Here is a 16,072-nt window from a genome sequence, read left to right as displayed (position 1 = left end):
TAGGGGATATCGCCTGACAAAGCCTAATATATATCCTATATTAAACACTATAAAAGGTTAAGAGATACAGTACACAATTGGCGCACGAGGTACCGTAAGGGTACACCATTAGCGTAGCGGACGCTGTATCGGGAGCGAGCCGCTCGAGCGACACAAACGCTCGCGAGAATACGCTGTTGGTATCAAGCACACCATAGGCGGCCGATCACCGTAATGTTATGCTAATAGCGTAACGGACGCTTGTGAACAGGAAACGAACACAAGCGGCACGGACGCTCACAGAATTAAACCTTAATAACGATACCTTAACGAATGTACTTATACTGTAAACCTTTGTGCAGTGATAATGTGTAGATGCAATGCAGTGTAACCTTGTTAGTTTAAAAGCTGTATGAGCGACTGAGACGCTCAGAGAACCCTTAGCAATATAATAAACACTCAAATGCCTGCCTAAGGTTCTAACACCTTTAAGGGAGAGAATGAACGTTCAATTGAAAAAAAAGAATACACAATACAGTTTATACACTACAGTGCTAACATCAATACCTAACAGAATTACTACACGTTAATATACAATAGTGGCACAATAACATTTAAGGGGAAGGAGAGAAGAATGGCTTACAACGAAAGAGACAAAATGGCTGCAGAGAACTTACAAACGAGGGAAAACAGTCGCAAGCGCCTTCCTGGATATCCAGCTCCCGATTATCAGTGATGAGAACCGTTGAGGAGAGTAGAGTGTTGTGTCCCCAAGCCTATTTTAAACGATATTTATGTACTAGCTCAAGACATACTTCAATAGATACTATGTGTCCTCTTTCCATTGGTTAGTTCAAGGAGTTGGGTGATGGCTAAGACTTGTCATTATTTCAAATTCCTGTCTTGGGGGAAGCTATTGTTTGGGGAATACAAAACAAACCCTGTCTCTGGGTTTTGTTTTGTTTTCTCACTGTCCACTTTCAGTTGAGACAATGACATCTCAGCAATCATTCTTCTGGAGAGAAACCTAGACCCATTCGTAAACAAAGGTGTCAGCCCTCTTCATAGAATCTCAAAGCTTAGTGTAATTAAAGGCTATTGTATTCCGTCTGCGGGAAAGAAACTGACTGGTCTTAGGTGTAATTTATTCGGAATACAATTAATCTTCAATTACTATTTCTGTGCTTAACTATGCATAAGACCATGTGAAGCCCTCCCAACTACCATAAGCCTAACACCTCTACAATACCCCACAGCTGGACACCAAATACTACCCTGAAATCTTTGTCTAAGCTTTCCCAGCATGCAAAGGGGAATCTCTCAGGTCTAAGAGCCATCTTAGACCCACTGATACCTGCTGAACTCAGGGGAATATTAACTTCTAAAATACATTATTTTGATTAAATATGTAGAGATCGAGTCGCATGCTAGACGCACACAAACTCTACCGTAAATGCACATACCGTGCGCCTGAGCGTGCACGCGACTGCGAATATGCGTACGCATGGGAGAGCTTGTGCATGTGCAGCGAGCACACGCACAGGGATAAAACAAGGCAATGTAGGTTTATATATTTTGACACTCCCAACGTGACCTATCCTCTGGCGGGAAAGGGTACGCCATCAGTAACCTTTTAGCAATTACCAGTTTCTTATCGGGGGAAACCCCCGCTTCTTCACACACATCATTCAACTCATCTGATGGGGGGAACAAAACACTGGCTGCTTTTTCTCCCCAAACATAAAATAAGATTTTACTTACCGATAAATCTATTTCTCGGAGTCCGTAGTGGATGCTGGGGTTCCTGAAAGGACCATGGGGAATAGCGGCTCCGCAGGAGACAGGGCACAAAAAGTAAAGCTTTTCCGATCAGGTGGTGTGCACTGGCTCCTCCCCCTATGACCCTCCTCCAGACTCCAGTTAGGTACTGTGCCCGGACGAGCGTACACAATAAGGGAGGATTTTGAATCCCGGGTAAGACTCATACCAGCCACACCAATCACACCGTACAACTTGTGATCTAAACCCAGTTAACAGTATGATAACAGCGGAGCCTCTGAAAGATGGCTTCCTTCAACAATAACCCGAATTAGTTAACAATAACTATGTACAATTTATGCAGATAATCCGCACTTGGGATGGGCGCCCAGCATCCACTACGGACTCCGAGAAATAGATTTATCGGTAAGTAAAATCTTATTTTCTCTATCGTCCTAGTGGATGCTGGGGTTCCTGAAAGGACCATGGGGATTATACCAAAGCTCCCAAACGGGCGGGAGAGTGCGGATGACTCTGCAGCACCGAATGAGAGAACTCCAGGTCCTCCTTAGCCAGAGTATCAAATTTGTAAAATTTTACAAACGTGTTCTCCCCTGACCACGTAGCTGCTCGGCAAAGTTGTAATGCCGAGACCCCTCGGGCAGCCGCCCAAGATGAGCCCACCTTCCTTGTGGAGTGGGCCTTTACAGATTTAGGCTGTGGCAAGCCTGCCACAGAATGTGCAAGTTGGATTGTGCTACAGATCCAACGAGCAATCGTCTGCTTAGACGCAGGAGCACCCATCTTGTTGGGTGCATACAATATAAACAACGAGTCAGATTTTCTGACTCCAGCTGTCCTTGCAATATATATTTTTAATGCTCTGACAACGTCCAGTAACTTGGAGTCCTCCAAGTCACTTGTAGCCGCAGGCACTACAATAGGCTGGTTCAGATGAAATGCTGACACCACCTTAGGGAGAAAATGCGGACGAGTCCGCAGTTCTGCCCTGTCCGAATGGAAAATCAGATATGGGCTTTTGTAAGATAAAGCTGCCAATTCTGACACTCTCCTGGCAGAAGCCAGGGCTAGAAGCATGGTCACTTTCCATGTGAGATATTTCAAATCCACCTTTTTTAGTGGTTCAAACCAATGAGATTTTAGGAAGTCCAAAACCACATTTAGATCCCACGGTGCCACTGGAGGCACCACAGGAGGCTGTATATGCAGCACTCCCTTAACAAAGGTCTGGACTTCAGGGACTGAAGCCAATTCTTTTTGAAAGAAAATCGACAGGGCCGAAATTTGAACCTTAATAGATCCCAATTTGAGACCCATTGACAATCCTGATTGCAGGAAATGTAGGAATCGACCCAGTTGAAATTCCTCCGTCGGAGCACTCCGATCTTCGCACCACGCAACATATTTTCGCCAAATTCGGTGATAATGTTGCACGGTTACTTCCTTCCTTGCTTTAATCAAAGTAGGAATGACTTCTTCCGGCATGCCTCTTTCCTTTAGGATCCGGCGTTCAACCGCCATGCCGTCAAACGCAGCCGCGGTAAGTCTTGAAACAGACAGGGACCCTGCTGAAGCAAGTCCCTCCTTAGAGGTAGAGGCCACGGATCTTCCGTGATCATCTCTTGAAGTTCCGGGTACCAAGTCCTCCTTGGCCAATCCGGAACCACTAGTATCGTTCTTACGCCTCTTTGCCGTATAATTCTCAATACTTTTGGTATGAGAGGCAGAGGAGGAAACACATACACCGACTGGTACACCCAAGGCGTTACCAGCGCGTCCACAGCTATTGCCTGCGGATCTCTTGACCTGGCGCAATACCTGTCCAGTTTTTTGTTGAGGCGAGACGCCATCATGTCCACCATTGGTCTTTCCCAACGGGTTACCAGCATGTGGAAGACTTCTGGATGAAGTCCCCACTCTCCCGGGTGAAGATCGTGTCTGCTGAGGAAGTCTGCTTCCCAGTTGTCCACTCCCGGGATGAACACTGCTGACAGTGCTATCACATGATTCTCTGCCCAGCGAAGAATCCTTGCAGCTTCTGCCATTGCCCTCCTGCTTCTTGTGCCGCCCTGTCTGTTCACATGGGCGACTGCCGTGATGTTGTCCGACTGGATCAATACCGGTTTTCCCTGAAGCAGAGGTTCTGCCTGGTTTAGAGCATTGTATATTGCTCTTAGTTCCAGAATGTTTATGTGAAGAGACGTTTCCAGGCTCGTCCATACTCCCTGGAAGTTTCTTCCTTGTGTGACTGCTCCCCAGCCTCTCAGGCTGGCGTCCGTGGTCACCAGGATCCAATCCTGTATGCCGAATCTGCGGCCCTCCAATAGATGAGCACTCTGCAACCACCACAGAAGAGACACCCTTGTCCTTGGAGACAGGGTTATCCGTAGGTGCATCTGAAGATGCGACCCTGACCATTTGTCCAACAGATCCCTTTGGAAAATTCTTGCGTGGAATCTGCCGAATGGAATCGCTTCGTAAGAAGCCACCATTTTTCCCAGGACTCTTGTGCATTGATGTACAGACACCTTTCCTGGTTTTAGGAGGTTCCTGACAAGCTCGGATAACTCCTTGGCTTTTTCCTCCGGGAGAAAAACCTTTTTCTGAACCGTGTCCAGAATCATCCCTAGGAACAGCAGACGAGTTGTCGGCATTAACTGGGATTTTGGAATATTCAGAATCCACCCGTGCTGTTTTAGCACTTCTTGAGACAGTGCTAATCCCATCTCTAGCTGTTCTCTGGACCTCGCCCTTATTAGGAGATCGTCCAAGTATGGGATAATTAATACGCCTTTTCTTCGAAGAAGAATCATCATCTCGGCCATTACCTTTGTAAAGATCCGAGGTGCCGTGGACAATCCGAACGGCAGCGTCTGAAACTGATAGTGACAGTTTTGTACAACGAACCTGAGGTACCCCTGGTGTGAGGGGTAAATTGGAACGTGGAGATACGCATCCTTGATGTCCAAGGATACCATAAAGTCCCCCTCTTCCAGGTTCGCTATCACTGCTCTGAGTGACTCCATTTTGAACTTGAACTTCTTTATGTACAGGTTCAAGGACTTCAGATTTAGAATAGGCCTTACCGAGCCATCCGGCTTCGGTACCACAAAAAGAGTGGAATAATACCCCTTCCCTTGTTGCAGAAGAGGTACCTTGACTATCACCTGCTGAGAGTACAGCTTGTGAATGGCTTCCAACACCGTCTCCCTTTCGGAGGGGGACGTTGGTAAAGCAGACCTCAGGAAACGGCGAGGTGGATCTGTCTCTAATTCCAACCTGTATCCCTGAGATATTATCTGCAGGATCCAGGGATCTACTTGCGAGTGAGCCCACTGCGCGCTGTAATTTTTGAGACGACCGCCCACCGTCCCCGAGTCCGCTTGAGAAGCCCCAGCGTCATGCTGAGGCTTTTGTAGAAGCCGGGGAGGGCTTCTGATCCTGGGAAGGAGCTGCGTGTTGCTGTCTCTTCCCTCGACCTTTGCCTCGTGGCAAATATGAATAGCCCTTTGCTCTCTTATTTTTAAAGGAACGAAAGGGCTGCGGTTGAAAAGTCGGTGCCTTTTTCTGTTGGGGAGTGACTTGAGGTAGAAAGGTGGATTTCCCGGCTGTAGCCGTGGCCACCAAATCTGATAGACCGACTCCAAATAACTCCTCCCCCTTATACGGCAAAACTTCCATATGCCGTTTTGAATCCGCATCGCCTGTCCACTGTCGCGTCCATAAAGCTCTTCTGGCCGAAATGGACATAGCACTTACCCGTGATGCCAGTGTGCATATATCCCTCTGTGCATCACGCATATAAAGAAATGCATCCTTTATTTGTTCTAACGACAGTAAAATATTGTCCCTGTCCAGGGTATCAATATTTTCAATCAGGGATTCTGACCAAACTACCCCCGCACTGCCCATCCAGGCAGTTGCTACAGCTGGTCGTAGTATAACACCTGCATGTGTGTATATACTTTTTTGGATATTTTCCATCCTCCTATCTGATGGATCTTTAAGTGCGGCCGTCTCAGGAGAGGGTAACGCCACTTGTTTAGATAAGCGTGTTAGCGCCTTGTCCACCCTAGGAGGTGTTTCCCAGCGCTCCCTAACCTCTGGCGGGAAAGGGTATAATGCCAATAATTTCTTTGAAATTATCAGCTTTTTATCAGGGGCAACCCACGCTTCATTACACACGTCATTTAGTTCTTCTGATTCAGGAAAAACTATAGGTAGTTTTTTCATACCCCACATAATACCCTGTTTAGTGGTACCTGTAGTATCAGCTAAATGTAACGCCTCCTTCATTGCCAAAATCATATAACGTGTGGCCCTACTGGAAAATACGGTTGATTCGTCACCGTCACCACTGGAGTCATCGCCTGTGTCTGGGTCTGTGTCGACCGACTGAGGCAAAGGGCGTTTCACAGCCCCTGACGGTGTTTGAGTCGCCTGGACAGGCACTAATTGATTGTCCGGCCGTCTCATGTCGTCAAACGACTGCTTTAGCGTGTTGACACTATCCCGTAGTTCCATAAATAAAGGCATCCATTCTGGTGTCGACCCCCTAGGAGGTGACATCCCCATATTTGGCAATTGCTCCGCCTCCACACCAATATCGTCCTCATACATGTCGACACACACGTACCGACACACAGCAGACACACAGGGAATGCTCCTAATGAAGACAGGACCCACTAGCCCTTTGGGGAGACAGAGGGAGAGTTTGCCAGCACACACCAAAAGCGCTATATATATATCAGGGATAGCCTTATAATAAGTGCTCCCCTATAGCTGCTTTGTTATATAAAAATATCGCCATAAATTTGCCCCCCCTCTCTGTTTTACCCTGTTTCTGTAGTGCAGTGCAGGGGAGAGACCTGGGAGCCGTCCTGACCAGCGGAGCTGTGAGAGGAAATGGCGCCGTGTGCTGAGGAGATAGGCCCCGCCCCTTTTCCGGCGGGCTCGTCTCCCGCTATTTTGAGAAATCAGGCAGGGGTTAAATATCTCCATATAGCCTCTAGGGCTATATGTGAGGTATTTTTAGCCTTTATAGGTACTCATTTGCCTCCCAGGGCGCCCCCCTCCCAGCGCCCTGCACCCTCAGTGACTGCCGTGTGAAGTGTGCTGAGAGGAAAATGGCGCACAGCTGCAGTGCTGTGCGCTACCTTTAGAAGACTGCAGGAGTCTTCAGCCGCCGATTCTGGACCTCTTCTGTCTTCAGCATCTGCAAGGGGGCCGGCGGCGCGGCTCCGGTGACCATCCAGGCTGTACCTGTGATCGTCCCTCTGGAGCTTGATGTCCAGTAGCCAAGAAGCCAATCCATCCTGCACGCAGGTGAGTTGACTCCTTCTCCCCTCAGTCCCTCGCTGCAGTGATCCTGTTGCCAGCAGGAATCACTGTAACATAAAAAACCTAGCTAAACTTTCTCTAAGCAGCTCTTTAGGAGAGCCACCTAGATTGCACCCTTCTCGGCCGGGCACAAAAATCTAACTGGAGTCTGGAGGAGGGTCATAGGGGGAGGAGCCAGTGCACACCACCTGATCGGAAAAGCTTTACTTTTTGTGCCCTGTCTCCTGCGGAGCCGCTATTCCCCATGGTCCTTTCAGGAACCCCAGCATCCACTAGGACGATAGAGAAAACCCCTTTTTAGTGGTACTTGGGTTAATGTCAGAAATGTGTAACACATTTTTTATTGCCGAAATCATGCAACGGATGTCCCTAGTGGATTGTGTATATGTCTCAACCTCGTCGACACTGGAGTCAGACTCCGCGTCGACATCTGTGTCTGCCATCTGAGGTAGCGGGCGTTTTTGAGCCCCTGATGGCATCTGAGACACCTGGGCAGGCACGGGCTGAGAATCCAGCTGTCCCACGGCTGTAACGTCATCCAGCCTGTTATGTAAGGAGTTGACACTGTCGGTTAATACCTTCCACCTATCCATCCACTCTGGTGTCGGCCCCGCAGGAGGCGACATCACATTTATCGGCACCTGCTCCGCCTCCACGTAACCTTCCTCATCAAGCCTGTCAACACAGCCGTACCGACACACCGCACACACACAGGGGATGCTCTGACTGAGGACAGTACCCCACAAAGTCCTTTCGGGAGACAGAGAGAGAGTATGCCAGCACACACCACAGCGCTATATAATCAGGGATTTACACTAACAAAAGTGAATTTTTCCCTATAGCTGTCTATATCTATATATATATATATCTATATATATATCTATATATATATCTATATATATATATATATATATATATATACATACATATATATATATATATATATATACACACAGTTTTGCGCCTAAATTTAGTGCCCCCCCTCTCTTTTTAACCCTTTGAGTCTGAAAACTACAGGGGAGAGCCTGGGGAGCTGTCTACCAGCTGCACTGTGAAGAGAAAATGGCGCCAGTGTGCTGAGGGAGATAGCCCCGCCCCCTTCACGGCGGACTTCTCCCGCTTTTTTATGGATATTTTGGCAGGGGATTTTACACATATATAGTCCCACTGACTATATTATGTTCTTTTCTAGGAGCTCAGGAGAGCCCCTAGTGTGCGTCCAGCTCGGCCGGGCACAAAATTCTAACTGAGGTCTAGAGGAGGGTCATAGAGGGAGGAGCCAGTGCACACCAGGTAGTCCTAAATCTTTCTTAGTTGTGCCCAGTTTCCTGCGGAGCCGCTATTCCCCATGGTCCTTACGGAGTCCCCAGCATCCACTTAGGATGTTAGAGAAAGTGGGTTTGCAGTTTTTTCTAATTCAATTTTTATTGGCTCGCTCTCCACTTTCTCGTTGTCCTCCTTTACTATAACAAGCTCGTAGCGCTTGGGTGGCGACAGGTAAGATTTTGGGTGATACCGTTCTAGATTCTTGCACCCCACTCTGGCATAATTCAGTCTTCTCTGAGATTTGTGGGCTTGAGGTCAGTTCTGTGTGGTTGTGTTTTTGGTGTGACCTCTATCGGTCAGTTATATCAGGGTGGGGTTCTACAAACGTCTGCTTTCCTGTCCTCCACTTATGGCCTTCCAGCAAATCTGTTTTATAGATACCTACAACGGAGGAAGGGTACTTCTCCTGTTTTCCGAGTCTCCAGTACGATTTCTAGTGCCTACATTACCTGAGGCGCCGTTCCGTTGGCCTTCTTCTCTCTTCTGTCCTCTTATGGTGAGGGAGATTTGAGCAGCCTTAGGTCTCATTGGGTTGTAGATTTGGGATCTCTGACTGATGATGAGTGGGGATTTATATTGGGTTCTGCTAGGATGGCCACAGCATATGCCAGGTTTCAGCAGGTACAGTTAGATATCTTGCATAGGGTTTACTAGACCCCTTCTCGGCTCTGTGAGTTTTGGTTGGTCTTCTTCAGAGTCATGTCCTAAATGCTTCTGCTGGCTTCTGGGATCTTCTGTGGACCTATCCTGAAGTGGACACTTTCTGGGTCAGGGTGGTTACGATCATACGTAATACAGGTATTATCCAACCTTTACTAACACCACGAATCTGTATGTTAGCCAAGGTCTGTATTGCCTAAGGCGTCTGACTCCACCTCACTCTCCTCCTGGATTGTGTTATGAGCTGTTTATGTATCAGAAGAGAAACTGCCCCTCTAAGTTTAATGAGGTCTGGTCAATATGGCAGGACTTTCATTATATTCTCGCCAATTCCCCCACTGGTTGTCAGCCTGAGCCCTAGGTTCCTGCACTGTCTCGGTCCCTCTGTCTGTCCACATCCTACAGTACTTCTTCTGGGTGATAATGCATGGTTATAATCTTGTGATAATTAGCTGAAACTGATTTCAATATACAGCTTTGTATGTACTGTTTTTCTACTGCCATCTTATGTAAATAGTACCTGTATATGCTCGCTTACTTGTTAGTTTGTCTGTTTCTTACTTGTTAGTTTGTCTGTTTCTTACTTGTTAGTGTGTATGTTTCAAATCTTTTGAAAATCAATAAAAATACTTGATTAAATAAAAAAAAAAAAGATTCAGTGGATGCAAGCCTTAAGATAGAGCGTTGGATAATAGTAACTTCTAGCCTCATCTCCAGATGACCTTGGATGTAGACTCAACACAATGGGCGGGATTCAATTCTTTTCACCTCTTTCCACACCCAACCCTTTACACAGCTAAACCTGATTACTATGGGCGCAATATGCGTAATAATGGAGATCATTTTAGAAAGGAAATTGGGCGTGATATATCATTTGAATCTCACCCAATGTCTCCAGTATAAGCAGGCTTTATTCCAGTAACAAACAGTAAAATAATCCCACATAGGATTGCAAGTCTGATTCACTATTTCTAGACAATAACCTGGTACCCAATGTTGTACACTCAACGGAAATCCCAGTATTGTCCCTTAGATGTCAAAATCAGATGGAAACAGTACTGCCAGAAGTCTTGGATCCTCCAACACTACTCTGAGTTAGTTTGGCATGCTACATACAGATCATGTGATATTTATTCTAATGAGGCATTTTATATATTAATATTCGTTTCATGCTAGGCGGAGAACTCAGTCATTACTTATATCTCGCCTTCATCATTAAATGACGCATTTATTCACTGCAGAGCAAACAGAATGTTCATGTTTATTATATATTTACTGTCTAGTTTTATAATTGTCAATCTTCTTAGAAAAGAATAAGAAGTAACAGTTTTTGGTATCAGTCGATACCTTTAATTTCACTTACCTGATCCTCCTGTGGGACACTGTGATTCTCCTTTGTATCATCCTGTGGATAATGAGGATGGGGACATCTCTCTGGGGTATTCCTGTTACTGGCCCCATCTGTAAAAGACACACAGTGACTGAGTACATTGTATATATGTGATTATCAGATGATGTGTATCTAGGTGGCCCCCATAGCTGCTCTCTCCATTACACTACATGACAGTCTCCTCTTACCCAGTGATGTGAGGGGCCGGTGATTCTTCATCATCACGTCCTTGTACAGACCCCTGTGTTCCTCTATATACTCCCACTCCTCCATGGAGAGATAGACAGTGACGTTCTCACACCTTATAGGAACCTGACACACACAATGATACAGTCATCACCGAGACACATCCCCTGATGTTACTGTATAATGCCCCATTCCCAGCAGTCACCTCTCCAGTCATCACCCAGACACATCCCCTGGTGTTACTGTATAATGTCCCATTCCCAGCAGTCTCCTCTCCAGTCATCACCCAGACACAACCCCTGGTGTTACTGTATAATGCCCCATTCCCAGCAGTCACCTCTCCAGTCAGCAGCTGAATGATCTTGTTGGTGAGTTGCAGGATCTTCTGGTCATTGTGTCTCTCATGTATCAGTGAGTGAGGTGGTGGCACTGTGATGGGGCTCTGGGTCCTGCTCAGTCCTCCTGACAAACAATGACGGCTGCTGGGTGACACAGACTCACCAGATGTCTTCTTCACTACTGTATAATCCTGCGTATTGAGAGATACACCAATACATATATCACCATATATAACAAAAAAAACCTTCACGTCTCCAGTTAGATCCAGGCGTTATTAATAGACATAAGAATGATGTCACTGTGACACTCCCAGACTCCCTCACCTCCCCAGTCAGGTCCCTGTGTTAGTAATAGAGATAAGAGTGACGTCGCTGTGACACTCACAGACTCCCTCACCTCCCCAGTCAGATCCCTGTGTTAGTAATAGAGATAAGAGTGACGTCGCTGTGACACTCACAGACTCCCTCAACTCCCCAGTCAGATCCCTGTGTTAGTAATAGAGATAAGAGTGACGTCGCTGTGACACTCCCAGACTCCCCCTCACCTCCCCAGTCAGATCCCTGTGTTAGTAATAGAGATAAGAGTGACGTCGCTGTGACACTCACAGACTCCCTCAACTCCCCAGTCAGATCCCTGTGTTAGTAATAGAGATAAGAGTGACGTCACTGTGACACTCCCAGACTCCCCCTCACCTCCCCAGTCAGATCCCTGTGTCAGTAATATAGATAAGAGTGACGTCACTGTGACACTCCCAGACTCCCCCTCACCTCCCCAGTCAGCAAGTAGATGATCTCCAGAGTCAGATTTAGTATCCTCTCAGTCACGTGATATCCATCCATCCTCATTGATACAGATGCGCTACACAGGACAGTATACCCTGTAAAAAGGACAGAAAATAAGAATTTACTTACCGATAATTCTATTTCTCGTAGTCCGTAGTGGATGCTGGGGACTCCGTAAGGACCATGGGGGAATAGCGGCTCCGCAGGAGACTGGGCACAAAAGTAAAGCTTTAGGACTACCTGGTGTGCACTGGCTCCTCCCCCTATGACCCTCCTCCAAGCCTCAGTTAGGATACTGTGCCCGGACGAGCGTACACAATAAGGAAGGATTTTGAATCCCGGGTAAGACTCATACCAGCCACACGAATCACACCGTATAACTTGTGATCTAAACCCAGTTAACAGCATGATAACAGAGGAGCCTCTAGACAAGATGGCTCACTACCGCAATAACCCGATTTTTTGGTAACAATAACTATGTACCAGTATTGCAGACAATCCGCACTTGGGATGGGCGCCCAGCATCCACTACGGACTACGAGAAATAGAATTATCGGTAAGTAAATTCTTATTTTCTCTGACGTCCTAGTGGATGCTGGGGACTCCGTAAGGACCATGGGGATTATACCAAAGCTCCCAAACGGGCGGGAGAGTGCGGATGACTCTGCAGCACCAAATGAGAGAACTCCAGGTCCTCCTCAGCCAGGTTATCAAATTTGTAGAATTTTACAAAGGTATTTGCTCCTGACCAAGTAGCTGCTCGGCAAAGTTGTAAAGCCGAGACCCCTCGGGCAGCCGCCCAAGATGAGCCCACCTTCCTTGTGGAGTGGGCATTTACAGATTTTTGGCTGTGGCAAGCCTGCCACAGAATGTGCAAGCTGAATTGTACTACAAATCCAACGAGCAATAGTCTGCTTAGAAGCAGGAGCACCCAGCTTGTTGGGTGCATACAGGATAAACAGCGAGTCAGATTTTCTGACTCCAGCCGTCCTGGAAACCTATATTTTGAGGGCCCTGACAACGTCTAGCAACTTGGAGTCCACCAAGTTCCTAGTAGCCGCAGGCACCACAATAGGTTGGTTCAGGTGAAACGCTGAAAACCACCTTAGGGAGAAACTGAGGACGAGTCCTCAGTTCCGCCCTGTCCGAATGGAAAATCAGATAAGGGCTTTTACAGGATAAAGCCGCCAAATCTGACACGCGCCTGGCCCAGGCCAGGGCCAACAGCATGACCACTTTCCATGTGAGATATTTTAACTGCACAGATTTAAGTGGTTCAAACCAATGTGACTTTTGGAACCCAAAAACTACATTGAGATCCCAAGGTGCCACTGGAGGCACAAAAGGAGGCTGTATATACAGTACCCCTTTTACAAACGTCTGAACTTCAGGGACTGAAGCTAGTTCTTTTTGGAAAAAAATTGACAGGGCCGAAATTTGAACCTTAATGGACCCCAATTTCAGGCCCATAAACACTCCTGTTTGCAGGAAATGTAGGAATCGACCCAGTTGAAAATCCTCCGTCGGGCCTTACTGGCCTCGCACCACGCAACATATTTTCGCCAAATGAGGTGATAATGTTTTGCGGTTACATCCTTCCTGGCTTTGATCAGGATAGAGATGACTTCATCCGGAATGCCTTTTTCCTTCAGGATCCGGCGTTCAACCGCCATGCCGTCAAACGCAGCCGCGGTAAGTCTTGGAACAGACAGGGTCCTTGCTGGAGCAGGTCCCTTCTTAGAGGTAGAGGCCACGGATCCTCCGTGAGCATCTCTTGAAGTTCCGGTTACCAAGTCCTTCTTGGCCAATCCGGAGCCACGAATATAGTGCTTACTCCTCTCCATCTTATAATTCTCAGTACCTTGGGTATGAGAGGCAGAGGAGGGAACACATACACTGACTGGTACACCCACGGTGTTACCAGAGCGTCTACAGCTATTGCCTGAGGGTCCCTTGACCTGGCGCAATACCTGTTGAGTTTTTTCCAACGGTTTATAATCATGTGGAAGACTTTTGGGTGAAGTCCCCACTCTCCCGGGTGGAGGTCGTGTCTGCTGAGGAAGTCTGCTTCCCAGTTGTCCACTCCCGGAATGAATACTGCTGACAGTGCTATCACATGATTTTCCGCCCAGCGAAGAATCCTTGCAGCTTCTGCCATTGCCCTCCTGCTTCTTGTGCCACCCTGTCTGTTTACGTGGGTGACTGCCGTGATGTTGTCCGAATGGATCAACACCGGGTGACCTTGAAGCAGAAGTCTTGCTGAGCTTAGAGCATTGTAAATGGCCCTTAGCTTCAGGATATTTATGTGAAGTGATGTCTCCAGGCTTGACCATAAGCCCTGGAAATACCTTCCCTGTGTGACTGCTCCCCAGCCTCTCAGGCTGGCATCCGTGGTCACCAGGACCCAGTCCTGAATGCCAAATCTGCGGCCCTCTAGAAGATGAGCACTCTGCAACCACCACAGGAGAGACACCCTTGTTCTTGGTGACAGGGTTATCCGCTGAAGCATCTGAAGATGCGACCCGGACCAATTTTCCAGCAAGTCCCACTGGAAAGTGCATTGATGTACTGAGACTTGGCTCGGTTATAGGAGGTTCCCGACTAGCTCGGATAACTCCCTGACTTTCTCCTCCGGGAGAAACACCTTTTTCTGGACTGTGTCCAGGATCATCCCTCGGAATAGAAGACGTGTCGTCGGGATCAGCTGCGATTTTGGAATATTGAGAATCCAATCGTGCTGCCGCAACACTACCTGAGATAGTGCTACACCGACCTCCAACTGTTCCCTGGATCTTACCCTTATCAGGGGAACAGTTGGAGGTCGAAGGAAGGGAGTTTTAGTTATCCCTTACTTGGACGTAAGGGATAACTAAAACTCCCTTCCTTCGAAGGAGTATCATCATTTCGGCCATTACCTTGGTAAAGACCCGGGGTGCCGTGGACCATCCAAACGGCAGCGTCTGAAACTGATAGTGACAGTTCTGTACCACAAACCTGAGGTACCCTTGGTGAGAAGGGTAAATTTGGACATGAAGGTAAGCATCCTTGATGTCCCGAGACATCATGTAGTCCCCTTCTTCCAGGTTCGCAATCACTGCTCTGAGTGACTCCATCTTGAATTTGAACCTCCGTATGTAAGTGTTCAAAGATTTTAGATTTAGAATTGGTCTCACCGAGCCGTCCGGCTTCGGTACCACAACAGTGTGGAATAATACCCCGTTCCCTGTTGCAGGAGGGGTACCTTGATTATCACCTGCTGGGAATACAGCTTGTGAATGGTTTCCAAACCTGCCTCCCTGTCAGAGGGAGACGTCGGTAAAGCCGACTTTAGGCAACGGCGAGGGGGAGAAGTCTCGAATTCCAATTTGTACCCCTGAGATATCACCTGAAGGATCCAGGGGTCTACTTGCGAGTGAGTCCACTGCGAGCTGAAATTCATTGAAACGGGCCCCCACCGTGCCTGAGTCTGCTTGTAAAGCCCCAGCGTCATGCTGAGGGCTTGGCAGAGGCGGAAGAGGGCTTCTGTTCCTGGGAACTGGCTGATTTCTGCAGCCTTTTTCCTCTCCCTCTGTCACGGGGCAGAAATGAGGAACATTTTGCCCGCTTGCCCTTATAGGAACGAAAGGACTGCGCTGTTATGCACACCAGTGCCTGCAGGAAAGTACTGGTGTCAGAACTGTTATGCACTCCAGTGCCTGCAGGAATGTACTGGTGTTTGAACGGTTATGCAAAACAAATGGATACACAGACAGACTAGGGAATATGACATAACGTACACAGAAGGTGATAGGGTAACAAAATACACAAAGTGAACAGAGAAGCCCAGAGGCTAAGGAACTGGGTATCTCCCTTGTATTAGAACTGCTCAGATGGGAAAAGCAAGATGTTGTGTTTTAATACGTAGAGAACCCGAAATGCTGTTGCTAAGGGCAACAGCAAAACCCTAAAGGGTTACCAACGGGTGTGGCAGTAAACTCCTTGGTCAGAGATGGAATGATAGACACAAGGAGAGTCTCCACAATCCTGATTCTCACTTGCAGTGCACAGGTTCAGCTTACTGCCACTAAACTGACACCTGACACCTAGCACAGTGAGAAAGGATTAGACAGGCAAGTCTTAGAATACAGCCGCAAACTTGCTAAGTTCACAGAGTAGTAACAGAACCCCAGCAAGCTAAACGACTGACTCCAGTCTTACTGCTAGGTCTGGATTGGCAGAGTGTAATACCAAATCCCCAGGCCTATTTGCAGTAAGCAACAAACAAATGCAAAGCTACACAGTACTGGCTAAC

At 47.4% G+C, this 16,072-nt stretch overlaps 1 protein-coding gene across 1 annotated transcript in view; it reads right to left on the bottom strand.

The window, feature by feature from the left end:
* The window catches only part of LOC134983104 (oocyte zinc finger protein XlCOF7.1-like), a 163,768-nt gene that overhangs the window by 14,443 nt on the left and 133,253 nt on the right, over nucleotides 1-16,072 (bottom strand). Inside the window, exons 13-16 of the mRNA XM_063948805.1 lie at nucleotides 11,767-11,876; nucleotides 10,998-11,189; nucleotides 10,663-10,786; nucleotides 10,448-10,545 (exon numbers count right to left, since the gene is read on the bottom strand). Coding sequence (XP_063804875.1) covers nucleotides 10,448-10,545; nucleotides 10,663-10,786; nucleotides 10,998-11,189; nucleotides 11,767-11,876 — 524 coding nt within the window. The remainder of the gene's footprint in view (nucleotides 1-10,447; nucleotides 10,546-10,662; nucleotides 10,787-10,997; nucleotides 11,190-11,766; nucleotides 11,877-16,072) is intronic.

The sequence above is a fragment of the Pseudophryne corroboree genome (assembly GCF_028390025.1).
Source record: "Pseudophryne corroboree isolate aPseCor3 chromosome 3 unlocalized genomic scaffold, aPseCor3.hap2 SUPER_3_unloc_1, whole genome shotgun sequence".
In the NCBI taxonomy this organism is placed as follows: domain Eukaryota; kingdom Metazoa; phylum Chordata; class Amphibia; order Anura; family Myobatrachidae; genus Pseudophryne; species Pseudophryne corroboree.
This window is presented reverse-complemented; position numbering and strand designations above follow the sequence as displayed.